The following is an 18,513-nucleotide window of genomic DNA, read 5'->3' as shown; positions in this document are numbered from 1 at the left end:
TCAACACTCTCAACATGTAGGTTCTTCAGAAATTCAGGGAATGGTCTCAAATTGCAAGAAATCAATTTCAAAGAAAATAAGTCGAGAGTGGAAGGAATTGTTGTTTGAATCATTATTTGAATGATCCGCAAAAGCAGGTTCCAAATCTACTATTCCATTGTAAGAAAGATCAACCAGACTAAGAGTCTCCTTCCATATCCAACTAGGTACATGTCCTTGGATTTGGTTGTTTGAAAGGTCTAATTCCCACAATTGCTCTTGAGTTCTCAAAAAGTTGGGGAATTCTTTGATGTGGCAAGATCCCAACCGCAATTCATAAAGCTGAGGATGAAAAGAAGAACTAGTGTTGCCAAATTCAAGTGACAATAGGTTGTTGTTTGACAGGTGAAGAACCGAAAGGTTCTCAAGGTTCCCAAACATGTCCTCCATCTTTACAGTGCCACTAAAATCGTTGGAGCTCAGATAGAGGGACTGAAGACTTGAGAATTGAGAAATTGATTTTGGTATTTGTCCATTCAATTTGTTTCCACTCAAATCCATGCATTCCAATGATGATGATGATAAAAGAGATGAATTATGAAACAACTGATCAAGTCGACCACTAAGCTGATTATTTAATAGATTTAAGTCGTACAATGATGGGAGTGTAAATAGAGAAGAATGGATTGTCCCGTCAAGAAGATTGTCAGACAAGTCCAAATATGTAAGGTTTGGAACATTGTCTTTATTAAACATAGGGACTGAACCGGTAAAACTATTGGAGGAAAGGTGTAGCTCAGTTAGTTGGGTGAGATTGGTTAGAGATGGTGGGATAGATCCGGAGAAATTGCAATTACCCAGTCGTAATGTCGTCAAAAACCTAAGATTTCCAATAGAATCTCGAATCGCTCCTGAAAAATTTATGTCAGAGAGCGATATGAACTGAAAGGAATTGTTAAGTGGAAAATCTGACAATTGACCATTGAGGAGAGAATTGTTTGATACATCAAAGATCTGAAGATTGGGTAGTTGAAAAACACTGCTGGGGAACTTCCCATACAATCCACAAGAGCTTAGACTAAGAGTTTTCAATTGAGAGAAATTGGGAGGCAAGAAGTTGGGTACTTCAAGAGAAAGATTATAGTTTCCATCAAGTCGGAGCTCCTCGAGGAATACAAGCTGCGAGAAAGAAGACTGAATGGGACCTGAAAGACCACAGCCAGACAAACTCAATGAACGAAGGTTGGGAAGTGATTGCGGCAAGACTTGAGACCAATGATGGTTGCTTCCCTGTGTAGGACTAGAACTAGGACTAGAGATGTCTACACCATCAAGGTATAGTTCCACAAGAGATGTCAGATTCTGGATCAACTCCTTAAGGTTTGGCCTTTCCAGTTTTAGAATACGATGACAGATATTGAAGTTGTAGCAGTAGTAATCGTAGTAGTCGAAGTCAAAGGTGGAGAGATCAAGAGAAACCAACCTTGTTAGGCGTGAGAATTCCCAAGGTATCTGACCAGAGAAATTGGAATAGGAGAGGTTGAGATGTGTCAAGCTTGGAAGACGATCAAACCCAGATGGGATAGGAGCCAACTTGAAGTCATTGTAAGCAAGGCTGAGCCTTTGGAGATGATGGAGGCCGAAGAGGCTACTGTTGGAATAGATAGGTCCTGATAGCTTGAAATTCAAGTCGAGACGGATCACATAACCAGTGGTGACGTTACATGTGACGCCCTCCCAGGAGCAACAATCTGTTTCCGGTTCCCATGAACTGAAGGAAATGTTGTCTGTGATGATGAACTCATGCTGGAATTGTAAGAGAGCAGATTTCTGGTCATGTAGGCAAATATGGCTCTCTTGAGCTGCTTGGATTTGAGGCAAAAGCAGTAATAGGAGGAAGAAGAAGTAGAAGAAGCTCAAGAAAAGGAGAAGATGAGCAAAGGGGAGACAAATTCCTATTCTAATTAGGATTAATGGAAAAGAAAAAAAGTGGAGCTAAATAGGTTCCCTATTTATCAACAAAGATAAGGTGTGCGTGTTGTATAAGCTATATGTTGACTCTCCATATAATGGAAAGTAATTTTTCATAGAAGATAATTGAATCTTATGATTCAATAACCAAACAACTGTTAAAGTTAAAAACAGAGAGGGAGTCATCATCTCAGTCTTTTCCAACCCATGAGTTACTCCAACGACTCAATGCGTTAATGCTCAGTCTTGGTCCTCCACAATGCATGACCCTTTATTCCAACCCATGAATTACTCCAAAGACTCCATGCGTCAATGCTCAGTCTTGGTCCTCCACAATGCATGAGTCCTTAATCAAAGATTTCAGAATTATATCCCCTCAGAGTATGGTCGACGTAATAAGAAAATTAAGTATGAATTAATGGAAAATGTCTCTATTCATGGAACTTTTGATAATTTAAAATTTCAATATTGATGAATGAAGACTTAATAATTTCAAAAATGCTAGTTACAAAAGTGGCTCAAATTCAATATGAATGAATTAACGAAAAATGTATCCATTCATAGAAATTTTGATAATTTGAAATTTCACATCGAAGGATGAAGACTTATAGTTTCAAAAAAGACCAGTAAAAAATTTGGCTTAAATTGACAATGAATTAATGACTACACCCATGGAAAATTTTGGTAATTTAAAATTTCAACATTGAAAAATAAAGACTTATTTGTTTTTCGTTAGTGTGATGAATGAAGATTTAGCTAATAGTCATTGTGGTAAGAGGAGTCATATTTGAAGCACCCAAACCTTACAAATATATTTTTCATTTATCCTTCTAAAATGTAGTCATAAAAGAAAAGAAGAAGATAATAGAATCTTATGATTCAACAGAAAAAGAACTATCCTTGGGAAAAACAGACAAAGTCATCATTTCAGTCTTTTCCATCCCATTCATAGTCCCAAAATTAAATACCACTACGTGGTTGGCTGATAAACTATTCCAACGACTCAAAGCGTCGATGCTTAGTCTTGATCCGCCATGCATGAGTCCTTATCAATGGTTTTAGAATTATCTCTCCATAGAGTATAGTTTACGCAATAAAAAACCAATCACACAATATAAAAAGATATTTTTCTATAGGGGCCCTATACCATTGTTTCAAAAATCGGAATCTGATCAGTCAAACCATGTGAGATAATCAAACTGAACGTTTCCCTTTCTTCTAAGCTAACAACAAGTATCTAGGTCTTCGGCCAGATTAGTCCATAAGCCCATGCTGACCTCACAGCCCCATAAGTCAAATAATACGTCTTCAACACGCTCTATTGACTAACTTAGCCACAAACTTTTCTCAAATTGAGATAATGATATGTCTCCATCAATGTAAAATTTTTGTAACTTGAAATTTTAACATTGACAAATGAAACATTTATTTGTTTTAATTTTTCTGTTGTGATTATTGTAGGTCTAGCTATTTTGATTAGAGAAATCATATTTAGAGTTTTCCAATCCCACAAATATATTTTTCATTTGTCCTTTTGCAATATAGCTATATGTACCAAAAATAAATAAATTATATTGATTCAGCATGCATAGAGTCATCAAGAGACAAGAAAACAAGAAGTCATCATGGAGGCTGAACATACTACGCCAAAGGAGACCAAGCATTGGATCCGTGGATTTAACGCAAGTTATTGAATCAGATATTTGGCTATTCCACAAAATGATATACTATCAATCCGTATTAATATCATAAAAATTAGATTTTACAGATCCCTACATAAGAATTCCAAGACATCTTATGATCAAAAAATTAAAAAGCTGATTAGCTTTATGGTTTTGGTATCATCCTCTAGCTGTTCAATTCATCTAATAGATTCCACTTAAAAAAAATATAACATAATCTACAAATCTTCAATGGTGGAAAATATAACTATGGTTCAAATTAAAATGAATTAGTGGAATATCTCCCAATCTAATTGGGATAACAACTTCTAAGAAAAGTAGAAGCTTCCCTTTTTTATCTTATTATAAGTCTTCAAGTGTCTATGCCCAATGATTAGCCCTAAAATTTGGCCTAAAATGCAAAAGGAATTATTGAACACTATGCCAATTGATTAATTCATTTTAAATTTCAGTAATGGGAGGTTCGTGCACTGGATTGCTTTTCTATGTTGACCTACTAATCACAAACTTGACTCAAATTCAAAATGAATTATTTCAAAAGGGGAAGTTTGAATAAAATTTTGAAAGAACAGGGGGTAAGAAAGGGTAGCATATATTGTCACACCCCGTTCGCACTGAACCGGAGCGGTGACCGAGTTAACACCGGTTAACCCAAACCTGCCAGGATCATCAGACACTGTATTCCACCACAGCATACACACACTAACATCAACTCATCAAATCAGCGGAAGACTAAGTTTTACCTGTAATAATTCCCATATACCTGATACCCAAATGGCGATACCATAATTATATACATTTGGGCCCAAAGGCATGATATATATACACAAAAAGAATAAAGTTTGAATATCAATTATATACAGGAAATTATCAAAAACATCAGAGTACGCAGCCCGGCATCGGTATCAAGGCTGGAGCTCAGCTCGGCCTCAGAACCGCTGCCCCGCAACACAGCTCTCACACGCGCAGTCTACGCCGTGCTCAAACTCCTCAGGGGTCCACCAGTCCTCCTCAGGAAACTCGACGGTGGGACCCACCCCAAGCTCCTCAGATGCATGACCTGCAAAATCATCTAAAAAGGGGTGTACACGTGGAATGAGCTCACTAGCTCAGTAAGTAGAGAGGTGGACCACACACAACAGTCCACACATCACAACACATCATATGCACTACATGCCATGCAAGTCATTTTAAATCACATACACCTAATCAACATTACTAAGTCTTTGGTTTTAGTGCTACTACAACCACAGTGCGCGTATACTCCGGGTACGAGCCGCGAACTCCCTCCCGCGATACGCCCATAGGGCTGTTGGAGAAGGCCCACCGTGAGTACTCGGAAAAATAAAGACAATGCCGTCCACCGGCTCTCAACAGAAATGTAAATAAATTAAATGACAGTGCTGACTCCAGCAATTTAAAAGCAGTACGATTGGCCCTCTTGAAATACCACCGGGGTTTCCGGCTGTCCTACACGACTCGCCGGGCGTAATGCCTAACCGCCACAGTGTCCGACAACCGCGACCCCTGCTTCCCCCCAAATGGCAACCCAACACCTCAACCCCTGTTGGGAAGGGTCGTAGCACGGGATGGTGAGAATCCTAATACCGCATGCTCCTATATGCAGTACGACTGCATAGTGCCTCCGTGTCCCATACCACGGGCCACCAATGCATTCGTTTCCAAGCCGACCCCGGCATCTAATCTATCAATGCATTATGCGACATGATGTTCACATTCAACATATAACATCTCATTTAATTTGCAATTGAAAGTAAACATAGCATATATGCACATCAATGAGTGGAATGACTAATCTATATAGCATATTCATGATGACATGACTAAATTAGATATAGGTATATGAATGCCAAACAAATGCCTTGAAACAAGGCCAAACGTCCTCTCTCCACTTACTTGTAGTGTATAAGGATTCCCGCTCGGTACGGGTGAGATCCGGAGCGAATCGGGTATGATTTGGTGAACCTAACATAATTGAGCGGGGTTAGTACTTCACCATTTTAGAATCAAAATTAATGAAATCCGACTTCAAAATCGTGTTTAGAACGTCGAAAGAAGGTCCCACGTCCGATTTGGGCTCAATCGGACCTAAGAATCAAATTCTGTCAACTCGGGGGGGGTCACACAGGTGGGTTGACCACCCACCGGTCCAACCCGCCGGTTTGGGACCGGCGGGTAGGGACCCGCCGGTAGGACCCGCCGGTCCTACCCGCCGGTTAGGCCAGGGACCCCCTGGTCCTCTCGGATGGGTGTCTCAGGCGGGTAGGGACCCACCGGTTGTACCCGCCGGTTTTGGCGGAAAAACCCCAGTTTCTTCTCAACTTCCTCCCTTCCTTGGGGACCCAAATGGGGCTTTTCTCAACCCATTCTTCACACCTTTAAAGTCCTATAGGATGGTTCTAGCTTAGATCTAAGTTAGATTTAAGTAAGGGGAACCATCATACCTTCTTTGCTCAAGAATGGCTTCAAACCCTCCAAATCACTTCCAACTCACAATGCTCCTTCTACCTTGTCAATATCTCTTCAAATCCTTCAAGATCCACACATAAATCATCTATTAAGCCTTAGATTCATCATTTCAAAGTGTGTTTACAAGATCTTAAGAAACCGTACTCGAATCAAGGGTTTAAAGCGTGGGTATGGTCAATGTTCATAAAACCCAGCTTTTCTTACCTCCAACCGTAGATCTCAAGTTGAAGATTACTCTTCCGGCACCGGAATGGCAAGATCGAGCTTCGGTGCCGCTGAAATCCTTCCTTTCTTCTTCTTCCTTTCTTCTTCCCTTTCTTTTTCTCTCTCCTCTTTTCTTTTCTCACCAAACGTACGGGGAAAATAAATGGAAAGAAAAGAATCCATAAAGCTTTATATACTATTCCTACTTAAGTGAATAGTGTCGGATGGGTCACTCAGGTGGGTGGGGTACCCACCGGTCCTACCCATCCGAGAGTCAAAACTTGGGATTTTGACCGGGCTCGGACCTCGGCTCGGACCCTACCCCAAGCATACAATGTAACATACGTATATAACCTTAAAATACGGATATAATACCTGTTCTATCCGTACATAGCCTTATGATAGGTGCACGTACACGGTTTGGGCACTCCCGTCTCTTCTGGCACTGGCTCGGACTTGTCGGGCCAGCCGGTGTTTAAGGTCACCCGTGCCATCATAGCCCATAAGGAACCCGCTCTAACATCCTCTGGCTCGGTTCCTGCATGGTTAAACCGGTTCAACCGTGAAATCAGACCGGGTTAAAGAAGCGGGATATTACATTACCCCCCCCTTCTGAAAAATTTCGTCCTCGAAATTGCGTACCTGGTTGATCAAAAAGATAAGGGTATTTGGCTCGCATTTCTTCTTCTACCTCCCAAGATGCTTCTTCAAGTGAATGGTCAGCCCATCGCACCTTTACATAGGAAATGGAGCGGTTGCGAAGGGTTTTCACCTTCCGGTCCAAAATTTCAGCCGGCTGCTCCGTATATGTCATATCAGCTTCTAGGTACCCTGGTTCCACGGGTAGTACATGAGATGGATCATGCACGTACTTCTTCAGCATGGATACATGGAAAACATTGTGAACATTCCCAAGCGAAGGTGGCAGAGCAAGCATGTAGGCTACTGAGCCAACCCGGGACAAGATCTCAAATGGTCCCATGTATCTTGGGCTCAACTTCCCCTTTCTGTGAAACCTTTGCAAACCTTTAGTAGGAGAGATCTTGAGAAATACCTTGTCTCCTGGCTGAAATTCAATCTCCTTCCTGCGGGTGTCCGCATAGCTCTTTTGACGGGACTGAGCTGCTTTAATCCGTTCTCTAATAACGTCGACTTTGTCACAAGTCATTTGGATCATCTCAGGTCCTAACATTCGACGTTCACCTACTTCATCCCAATACAAAGGAGTTCTGCATTTTCTGCCATATAACGCCTCATATGGAGCCATCCCAATTGTAGCTTGGTAACTATTATTATATGCAAACTCCATAAGAGGTATATATTCTTCCCAGCTGCCACTCATCTCCATTGCACATGCCCTGAGCATGTCTTCTAATATCTGTATGGTTCGCTCCGACTGACCGATCCGTCTGTGGGTGAAAAGCTGTACTCAAGTTCAGTTGCGATCCCAAGGCACGCTGTAAACTTTTCCAAAATCTGGAAGTGAACCTTGGGTCCCTATCTGAAACAATGCTCACTGGCACTCCATGTAGACGCACTATGTTGTCCATGTAAAGTTGTGCTAGTTTGGCCATGGAGAACTTGGTCTTGATAGGAATGAAGTGAGCAGTCTTGGTAAGCCGATCCACAATCACCCATATCGCATCCATTCCCTTAGGTGTACCTGGTAGTCCGGTGACGAAGTCCATTGTAATCCTTTCCCACTTCCATTCTGGTACTGGGAGTGGCTGAAGGGTACCATAAGGTCGATGCCTCTCAGCTTTCACCTTCTGACAGGTGAGACAAGTCGCCACATACAAAGCTATGGTGACTTTCATGCTTGGCCACCAATAACTCTGTTTGAGGTCTTTGTACATTTTGGTACTTCCTGGATGAAGTGAGTACTCGGAGCTATGTGCTTCTTTCACTATCTTATCTTGTATGTCCAAATCATCGGGTACGCACAATCTGTCTCGAAACATCAATGCCCCATCACTGGCTAAAGCAAAATCTGGGTCGTTCATTGTTTGGTCTTGAACCTTAACTCTGATCCGCTGCAATTCAGGATCCAAAGGTTACTTCATTATCACCTCTTGCCTAATTGCCGGATGCACCTGTAGAGCCGATAAGGATACCGTCAACCATTTAAGGTTTTCTGGTTGAGGTTCAAGCTCTAGGGTTGCCCCTTCATATAAGAGGGTTTCATCCATTAGCATCGCTTCTTGCACAAGTAGTGAGCTGACTGCTAAGTATGAAAGCGACACAGTCTGTGTCTTCCGACTCAATGCATCCGCCACTACATTAGCCTTGCCGGGATGATACTGAATATCGCAGTCATAATCCTTCATGAGTTCAAGCCATCTTCTCTGTCTCATATTCAAATCCTTATGGGTGAAGAAGTATTTCAGGCTTTTGTGGTCACTGTATATCTCACACTTCTCCCCATACAAATAGTGTCGCCAGATCTTAAGGGCAAAAATGACTGCAGCTAGTTCCAAGTCATGAGTGGGGTAGTTCTTCTCATATTCCTTTAGTTGTCGAGATGCATATGCTATTACCTTACCGCGTTGCATGAGAACACAACCCAAACCAACTTTGGAAGCATCGGTATAAACTATCATCTCACCTGTGCCTTCAGGAATAGTCAGCACCGGGGCAGTCACCAACTTTGCTTTTAATTCCTGGAAGCTCTTCTCACATTCCTCTGCCCAGTCGAATTTCACACCCTTTTTCGTCAACTTGGTCATTGGTGCTGAGATCCGAGCAAAATTTTCGATGAAACGCCGGTAATATCCAGCCAAACCCAGGAAGCTTCTAATTTCAGTAACATTCTTGGGACTTTCCCATTCCACTACTGCTTTTACCTTAGCAGGATCTACTTCGATTCCAGCTTTAGACACTACGTGCCCCAGGAATCCAACTTGTTCAAGCCAGAATTCACACTTACTGTACTTGGCAAACAACTGTTGATCTCTCAATCTCTGTAACACCATTCTCAAGTGTTGAGTGTGCTCCTCCTCGGTCTTGGAGTAGATTAAGATATCGTCAATAAAAACAATTACCCATTTGTCGAGCACGTCCTGGAATACTCGATTCATTAGATCCATAAATGCTGCCGGCGCATTGGTTAACCCGAATGACAACACTAGGAACTCATAATGTCCGTATCGAGTCCTAAATGCTGTTTTGGGTATATCACTACTCTTTATCTTGAGCTGATAATAGCCGGACTGAAGGTCTATCTTTGAAAATACTCTGGCTCCCTGCAACTGATCAAATAAATCATCGATGCGTGGCAATGGATACCGGTTCTTAATGGTTAGCTTATTCAACTCCCGGTAATCTATGCACATACGCAGACTACCATCCTTCTTCTTGATAAACAACACCGGGGCACCCCAAGGTGAAACACTTGGGCGAATAAACCCCTTTTCTAATAGTTCTTGCAATTGCATCTGCAACTCCTTCAATTCAGCTGGTGCCATCCTATATGGAGCCTTAGATACTGGAGCTGCTCCAGGAGTCAAGTCTATGGCAAACTCCAACTCTCTGTCAGGTGGTAAATGCATAAGATCATCTGGGAAAACATCGGGAAACTCTTTAACCACCTTTACTTCTTCTAGAGGTGTAACTCTTGCATCAACATCGAGTACCGAGGCTATGTAACCCTGACATCCACTTTCTAGTAACTTTACTGCTTGAAGAGCGGAGACCAGAACCTTCCGCACTCTTTTCATGGTATCCGCTCGGTATACCCACTCTTTCCCTTCGTCATCTGTTACCTTAATCAGCCTTTCCGCACAGATCACATTAGCTCGGTGAGCCGACAGCCAATCCATACCCAATATAGCATCAAAATTCTGCATATTGAACTTAATGAGTTGCGCATCAATGTTCTTCCCACTAATCTCCACCGGGCACGGTCCATACACTTCCTTCAGCTGTGCAATCTTACCAGTAGGCATACTAACAATCATTCCCTGGTCTAGGATCCTGGGTGACATCCCAAGCTTCCCTACAAATCTCTTAGATGCGAATGAATGAGTAGCTCCTGAATCAAATAAAACATAGGCTGGTATGCCCGATATGGGTAGGATACCTGCCACGACTTCTGTACTAGCCTCAGCTTCCTCGGCTGATAGGGCATACATCCTTCCCTGCGGTTGATTGCCTCGAGGCAAGGGAGGTCGGTAAGCAGAGGGCTGACTGGAGGGCAAGGCTGGTCGGGACCGACAGTCTTTCGCATAATGCCCATAGGAATGGCAATTGAAGCAACGAATCTGAGACGTCGGAACTGGAGCGGGGCCCCTCTGCACTTGACCCGATGCAGATGAAGGTCGAGGTGGCCTTGGAGCTGTAGGAACCACACTAGTGTTCGGGCGAACAGAGGTTGAACCCGAACCACCAACTGGCCTAAGAGGATAGCCAGGTGGCCTATAGGGCTGCCTATACATAGGCCCCGAACTATATGATCCACGGTATACCTTGGAGGAATTTCCCACATCTGGGAATGGATTTGATCTCTTCCACAGTCCAGGAGTGAGGGACTGTTCACCCTTTTGCTTATCTTCCATTGTTTTGGCCTTCTGTACAATCTGGCCATATTCGGTCAAATCCAAGACTTCAAGCACCGACCTAATAGATGCTTTTAGGCCTTTTAGGAACCTTGCTGCCTTCTCTTCAGCTGTTCGCATATGCCTTGGGGCGAAATGGAACAAACTTTCAAATTGTTGCTGATATTCAAGAACAGTTTTACCTCCTTGAGTTAAGGCCATAAACTCAGTCTCCTTCCGATCTCTGAAACTGCGCGGATAGTGGTTGTCCAAGAACAACTCCTTAAACTGCTCCCAAGTAAGTTCTGGATGAGCAGCCATTAATATAGGTTTGGAGGCTTGCCACCAAGAATTTGCCTCTTTCTTGAGTTGTAACCCAGCACAAATGAGCTTCTGGGCATCTGTGCACTCAAGCACCTCAAATATCTTCTCCAATTCTTGGATCCATTGATCCGGTTCTAGAGGATCACTCCCCACCTTAGAGAATACCGGTGGTAAGTTCCTCTTGAACGACTCTACCACCCTTGACATGTTGCTCGTCGCCGGGAAGTTAGGAGCATAGGCAGGATAGTAGGCATAAGGATGAGGCATCCCATGCTGAGGAATACCGAATGGTGGGATTGGAGGTGTACCCACTGGTGGTCCCGTTCCCGACCCTACAGGTGGGTCCTGCGGAGTGGGCACCCGGGGAGGTTGACCCGGTTGAGAAAATTCCAACTGTTGCTGGATGGCAGTCATAAATGCTTGCTGTTGTTGAAGCATTTGTTGCTGGAAAGCTTGTTGGGACTGCTGAATTATTGTAGCAACATCTCCCGGTGTAATGACCGGTGGTGGGTTCGGGAGTGCAGTCATAGGTGGGTCCCCATGTGCCCCACCCTGACCATGGGTCTCTGCAGGTAGTGGAGGTGAGGTATGCCCCACAGAACGGGCCCCTCTGGAATTTCGTGGTCGACCGACCCGACGAGGACCCCGCGAGGTACCTCGGGCATTACTACCGGATCTAGTACGTACCATCGTATCCTTGTACCTGGAACATATCACACACCATATTGATTAAACACCATAAACTGATTTAGGCACACAATCATATGCCATTATATGAGGTGTTGTAGTGTATGATAGGCTGTAATTAGTCATAGTTTAATTCCAAGATACGGGCGAAGTCCACATCATGCATGCTAATGGTCCCACTCGACCATAGCCCATTGATCAGAGGACTAATTTCCACCATAAAACCAATAAAATCACAATAGGAGAAGAGAAGGGAAAAGAGAAAAGAAAAAAAAAAAATTTCAAAATTTTCAATTTTCCCTTCTGCCCAAACCGGTGGGATGAACCGGCGGGTAGGGACCCGCCGGTCCCAACACCCAAACCGGCGGGTGTCACCGGCGGGTGGGGACCCGCCGGTCTTGGACCCGCCGGTCTTGGCCGATAAAGCGAAAAACAGGGCCAAAAAGCCCTGTTTTGTTTTATTTCCTTCACTCTCTTCTCTCTCTTTTTCCTTCTTTTTTTCTCTTGGACGATTTTGGGAGTCTACTCGGCGCTCCAACTCACGATTCCGCTCATCCGCACGGCGCTTTAGTGAAGAGTTAACTCGTCTTCATCCAAGTATGTTCTTCTTCTTCTCCTTTTTCCCAGAATTTCAAATTTGGGTGAAATGCTTGATTAGGATTTGCTTTCTAGGCTTTCTTTCTCTATTTTCCACCATAGAAAAGCATTATCATGTGTTTGTGATGATTCCATTGTGCTCATTTGTAGTTTATAGGAATCATCCCACTTGATTTGGAGAAAAACCCAAATTGATGCCCTAGGTTCTCAAATTTGGGGTTTCTTCAATCCTTACTGTTTTTCTCAAATTGATGTCTTCTATGTAATGCATTTCACTTGTTTTACGCTAGATATGAGTTAGATTTCATTGGATCATCCATTATGCTTGAAATCCTCATGCATTTTCATGAAAATCCCTATTTTGGCATTGGTTTCCTTGATTTTCATCCATACTTGTACTCATGGAGTTTCATAGTCCTTTTTGGGGTATATTCTTGAAATTTTATCATCCCATTACTATGGCATTTCATTCTAGACCTAGGGTTTCAAGCTTTCACTCCATTCTATTGCAATTTGCTCATTGAACTTGAATTTCCCCATTTCATTCATGCCTATTGCTTTTGCTGTCCTTTGCTGTCATTTTACTGTTTTGGCACGCTTCCATGCGTTATCATCTACCATGTTCCATGTCATAAGTTTTCTATCAGTTCTAGATCATTGCCGTTCCCGTTTTTCGCATAAATTGGATTTTGGCTTTCCTTCTTTAATGCTGCTGTCCTTTATTGCTGTACTAACCCATCTTCCTTTTCTTATTGTCAGGATGTCTTCACGCACCGGCAGAGGACCATCTTCCTCTGGTGTTCGACGCAAGACCACCGCTTCTAAGCGGAAAAGTGCGGAGACCAGCACTTCAGCTCATCGCACAGGGAGACCTGCACCTGCTCAGTCTGACCCTTCAGACTACGATGAGGAGCACTTCACTAGTGCCGAGGCCGCAGCCAAATGGCCTATCTTCCTGAAGGGGCCAGTGTTGATGGAAAAGACCGTGGCAGTCGAGGACTTCCACAAGGCCCAGCTTCAGGAGAGGTTCTCAGCATTGGGCTGGGACACTATTCTTCAGGTGGACCGACCGTGCTACGATCAGCTCGTCCGTCGGTTTTATTGCAACCTGGAGGTGTCATATCAGTACGGGGAATTCACCGTCAGCAGCCTGGTGAGGGGAGTGGATATCCAGCTGACGGTAGACACCCTGGCCAGCATTCTGGGCATATCGGCGGCGGGACACCGATACTACAGTCCCCCCAGGAGTAGGCCTCAGGGACCGTTCATGAACATGGAGACACCGGACTTCATTTACGAGACCATCTGCGGCAGCAGCAGTCGCCCGGAGTCCGAGACATCTTTCTTCCCCGAGGTCCGTCTCTTCGCCCGGTTGATCCAGTTCAACCTGCTCCCCAGAGGAGGTCATCGGAACCAGGTAGGTTTCATGACGGCTTTTATTGCTTTTTGTATCTTTACGGCCTCAGAGGGAGGCGGGGAGCACTTGTGCCTTCCCTATATCATCCTCAGAGCGATGGAGCACCATGCTTCCCACCCAGAGGACGGAGGATTCCCATACGGCAGGATCCTCACCAGGATCTTCGAGTTCTTCAGGGTGGATCTGAGCGGAGAGGAGGGGAAGACTCCGGCTGATAGGTTCGATCGGAGCAACCTCTTGAAGATGGGTCTCCACACCCTCATGGATTCACCTCCGAGATCGGGAGCTCGGAGAGGTAGGGGTAGGAGGGCTGCCCCTGTAGAGGATGTCCTCATGGAGGAGGAGTCCAGTGAGGAGGATGAGGACTACGTTCCTCAGGACGAGGAGGAGGAGCTGATGGGTGGTGGCATCCCTGAGGAGGCGCCTCAGGAGTCGAGAGGTCCTGGTCCCAGTTCTTCCAAAGCTGCAGCCTCACCACATGGAGTTCCACCACCTGGGAGTGGTGACTACGACTATGAGGATAGGACAGCCTCCATGCGGGCCTTGCAGGATGGCCAGGTCCAGATACTGAGGCAGCTAGACGAGATTTCCTCCAGGCAGATCACCTTGGAGGATTCCTTCCGTAGGTTGGGTCAGGACTTGGATACCAGGGCCACCGCCATCTCAGCAGATTATGGCCGGCTTCGGAGGGAGGTACGATTGGTGAACACGAGGTTCGATTACTACGATCATCACTTCGACTTTAACTCCAGGCCTCCGGTGAACTTGGTGATCATCGACGACGATGACGACGACCAGTGAGGGGTTGGCTTGCCCACACTAGCTGTTTATCCATTTTCTCTCTTTTTGTAGACATTGTGTATTTATTTATCTTATTCCTTGTAATTGCAATGTAACTTGATTTCATTTATGGAATAAAATGTCTTTGGATAATGGATTATGGTGGTGTTTTCATATGTGGAATTCCTGTGTGGTTTTGTGGTGATGTGACTTTTCTATTTGTGCTCTTTGTTATATTATTATCTGTTGTTTATCAGGTTTTGTGTAAAATTTTTGGAAATCCCACTTTACGCCGTTATGCTGCCGAAATTTCGCCGAAATAGTACTTTATAGGTTATAGTTCCAATCTAATTACCTTCTTATCTACACTCACGCATGCCATGAATGCAACTTATAATATAACTCAATTTTTATACTTCCTTTCATTGACTTTTAATCTTTAAAGCTTTTATATTTGCCCAACCCCATTTTCCTATTATAGAATCTACGGGATCCTAATGGTATGCTGTGAGCGGAGCAGAGCATCACGCTCTGATACCACCGTTTGTCACACCCCGTTCGCACTGAACCGGAGCGGTGACCGAGTTAACACCGGTTAACCCAAACCTGCCAGGATCGTCAGACACTGTATTCCACCACAGCATACACACACTAACATCAACTCATCAAATCAGCGGAAGACTAAGTTTTACCTGTAATAATTCCCATATACCTGATACCCAAATGGCGATACCATAATTATATACATTTGGGCCCGAAGGCATGATATATATACACAAAAAGAATAAAGTTTGAATATCAATTATATACAGGAAATTATCAAAACATCAGAGTACGCAGCCCGGCATCGGTATCAAGGCTGGAGCTCAGCTCGGCCTCAGAACCGCTGCCCCGCAACACAGCTCTCACACGCGCAGTCTACGCCGTGCTCAAACTCATCAGGGGTCCACCAGTCCTCCTCAGGAAACTCGACTGTGGGACCCACCCCATGCTCCTCAGATGCATGACCTGCAAAATCATCTAAAAAGGGGTGTACACGTGGAATGAGCTCACTAGCTCAGTAAGTAGAGAGGTGGACCACACACAACAGTCCACACATCACAACACATCATATGCACTACATGCCATGCAAATCATTTTAGATCACATACACCTATCAACATTACTAAGTCTTTGGTTTTAGTGCTACTACAACCACAGTGCGCGTATACTCCGGGTACGAGCCGCGAACTCCCTCCCGCGATACGCCCATAGGGCTGTTGGAGAAGGCCCACCGTGAGTACTCGGAAAAATAAAGACAATGTCGTCCACCGGCTCTCAACAGAAATGTAAATAAATTAAATGACAGTGCTGACTCCAGCAATTTAAAAGCAGTACGATTGGCCCTCTTGAAATACCACCGGGGTTGCCGGCTGTCCTACATGACTCGCCGGGCGTAATGCCTAACCGCCACAGTGTCCGACAACCGCGACCCCTGCTTCCCCCCAAATGGCAACCCAACACCTTAACCCCTGTTGGGAAGGGTCGTAGCACGGGATGGTGAGAATCCTAATACCACATGCTCCTATATGCAGTACGACTGCATAGTGCCTCCGTGTCCCATACCACGGGCCACCAATGCATTCGTTTCCAAGCCGACCACGGCATCTAGTCTATCAATGCATTATGCAACATGATGTACACATTCAACATATAACATCACATTCAATTTGCATTTGAAAAGTAAACATAGCATATATGCACATCAATGAGTGAAATGACTAATCTATATAGCATATTCATGATGACATGACTAAATTAGATGTAGTTATATGAATGCCAAAAAAATGCCTTGAAATAGGCCAAACGTCCTCTCTCTCCACTTACTTGTAGCGTATAAGGAGTCCCGCTCAGTACGGGTGAGATCCGGAGCGAATCGGGAAGGCTTTGGTGAACCTAACAAAATTGAGCGGGGTTAGCACTTCACCAATTTAGAATCAAAATTAATGAAATCCGACGTCAAAATCGTGTTTAGAACGTCGAAAGAAGGTCCCACGTCCGATTTGGGCTCAATCGGACCTAAGAATCACATTCTGTCCACTCGGGTGGGTCACTCAGGTGGGTTGTCCACCCACCGGTCCAACCCGCCGGTTTGGGACCGGCGGGTAGGGACCCGCCGGTGGACCGGGAACCCGCCGGTTTGGCCAGGGACCCCCTGGCCCTCTCGGGTGGGTGTCTCAGGTGGGTAGGGACCCACCGGTTGTACCCGCCGGTTTTGGCGGAAAAACCCCAGTTTCTTCTCATCTTCCTCCATTCCTTGGGGACCCAAATGGGGCTTTTCTCAACCCATTCCTCACACCTTTAAAGTCCTATAGGATGGTTCTTCCTTAGATCTAACTTAGATTTAAGTGAGGGGAACCATCTTACCTTCTTTGCTCAAGAATGACTTCAAACCCTCCAAATCACTTCCAACTCACAATGCTCCTTCTACCTTGTCAATATCTCTTCAAATCCTTCAAGATCAACACATAAATCATCTATTAAACCTTAGATTCATCATATCAAAGGGTGTTTACAAGANAGCTTAGATTTAAGTTAGATTCAAGTGAGGGGAACCATCTTACCTTCTTTGCTCAAGAATGACTTCAAACCCTCCAAATCACTTCCAACTCACAATGCTCCTTCTACCTTGTCAATATCTCTTCAAATCCTTCAAGATCAACACATAAATCATCTATTAAACCTTAGATCCATCATTCCAAGAGGTGTTTACAAGATCTTAAGAAATCATACTCGAACCAAGGGTTTAAAGCGTGGGTTTGGCGAATGTTTATAAAACCCAGCTTTTCTTACCTCCAACTGTAGATCTCGAGTTGAAGATTACTCTCCCGGCACCGGAATGGCAAGATCGAGCTTCGGCGCCGCTGAAATCCTTCCTTTCTTCTTCTTCCTTTCTTCTTCCCTTTCTTTTTCTCTCTCCTCTTTACTTTTCTCACCAAACGTACGAGGGTAATAAATGGAAAGAAAAGAAGTCATAAAGCTTTATATACTATTCCTACTTAAGTGAATAGTGATGGATGGGTCACTCAGGTGGGTGGGTGTACCCACCTGACATACCCATCCAAGAGTCAAAACTTGGGATTTTGACCGGGCTCGGACCTCACCCCAGGCATACGATGTAGCATACGTATATACCTTAAAATACGGATATAATACCTGTTTTATCCGTACATAGCCTTATGGTAGGTGCACGTACACGGTTTGGGCACTCCCGTCTCTTCTGGCACTGGCTCGGACTTGTCGGGCCAGCCGGTGTTTAAGGTCACCCGTGCCATCATAGCCCATAAGGAACTCGCTCTAACATCCTCTGGCTCGGTTCCTGCATGGTTAAACCGGTTCAACCGCGAAATCAGACCGGGTTTAAGAAGCGGGATATTACAGTCTACCCTCGGTTAAGGGCTCTGGTTAAGGCCAAACACACAAGACCAAGGGGCCTACCCTCCATTGGGGGCTCAGGCCAAGGCCAAGCAGACTTTATCGAGGGGCCTACACTTGATTGAGGGCTCAGGCCAAGGCCAAGCAGACCTGACCGAGGGGCTTACACTTGGTTGGGTGCACAGGCCAAGGTTAAGCACACCTGACGAAAGGGCTTACCCTCAGTTGGGAGCTCAGGCTAAAGCTGAGAATAGATGACCAAAGGTCTATGCCTCTGTTGGAGCCTTAGGCCAAAGCTGAGCACACCTGGTCGAAGTGCCTACCCTCAGTTAGGAGTTCAGGCCAAAGTCGAACAAACCTGACCAAAGGGCCTTCCCTCGTTTGGGAGCTCATGCCTATGCCGAGCACCCTGCTTGCTCAGAGAACCTTCTCCCAT

At 44.6% G+C, this 18,513-nt stretch overlaps 2 protein-coding genes across 2 annotated transcripts in view; both read right to left on the bottom strand.

Annotated features, from left to right (window-relative positions):
• Positions 1-2,333, bottom strand: part of LOC122064142 (receptor-like protein 7) — a 21,586-nt gene extending 19,253 nt beyond the window's left edge. The window contains exon 1 of the mRNA XM_042627847.1: positions 2,112-2,333. The gene's annotated coding sequence lies outside the window, so the exon portion shown is untranslated. The remainder of the gene's footprint in view (positions 1-2,111) is intronic.
• On the bottom strand, positions 34-18,513 carry LOC122064140 (receptor-like protein 6). The gene is made up of 2 exons (XM_042627846.1): positions 18,436-18,513; positions 34-1,785 (listed from the first exon to the last, which is right to left on the bottom strand). Exons 1-2 carry the CDS (start codon positions 18,511-18,513, stop codon positions 34-36), a joined length of 1,830 nt encoding a protein of 609 aa, XP_042483780.1.

The sequence above is a fragment of the Macadamia integrifolia genome, unplaced genomic scaffold, assembly GCF_013358625.1.
Source record: "Macadamia integrifolia cultivar HAES 741 unplaced genomic scaffold, SCU_Mint_v3 scaffold1545, whole genome shotgun sequence".
Classification (NCBI taxonomy): Eukaryota; Viridiplantae; Streptophyta; class Magnoliopsida; order Proteales; family Proteaceae; genus Macadamia; species Macadamia integrifolia.
The sequence above is the reverse complement of the archived record's forward strand: the minus strand, read 5'-3'. Positions and strand labels throughout refer to the sequence as shown.

Excerpts from the sequence above, each read along its gene's own strand:
- LOC122064140 (XM_042627846.1), bottom strand. The coding sequence starts at position 18,513 with ATGGGAGAAGGTTCTCTGAGCAAGCAGGGTGCTCGGCATAGGCATGAG. Across the intron at positions 1,786-18,435 it reads AGGGAAGGCCCTTTGGTCAG|CATGAGTTCATCATCACAGA; the intron begins GTTTGTTCGACT and ends TTACAATTCCAG.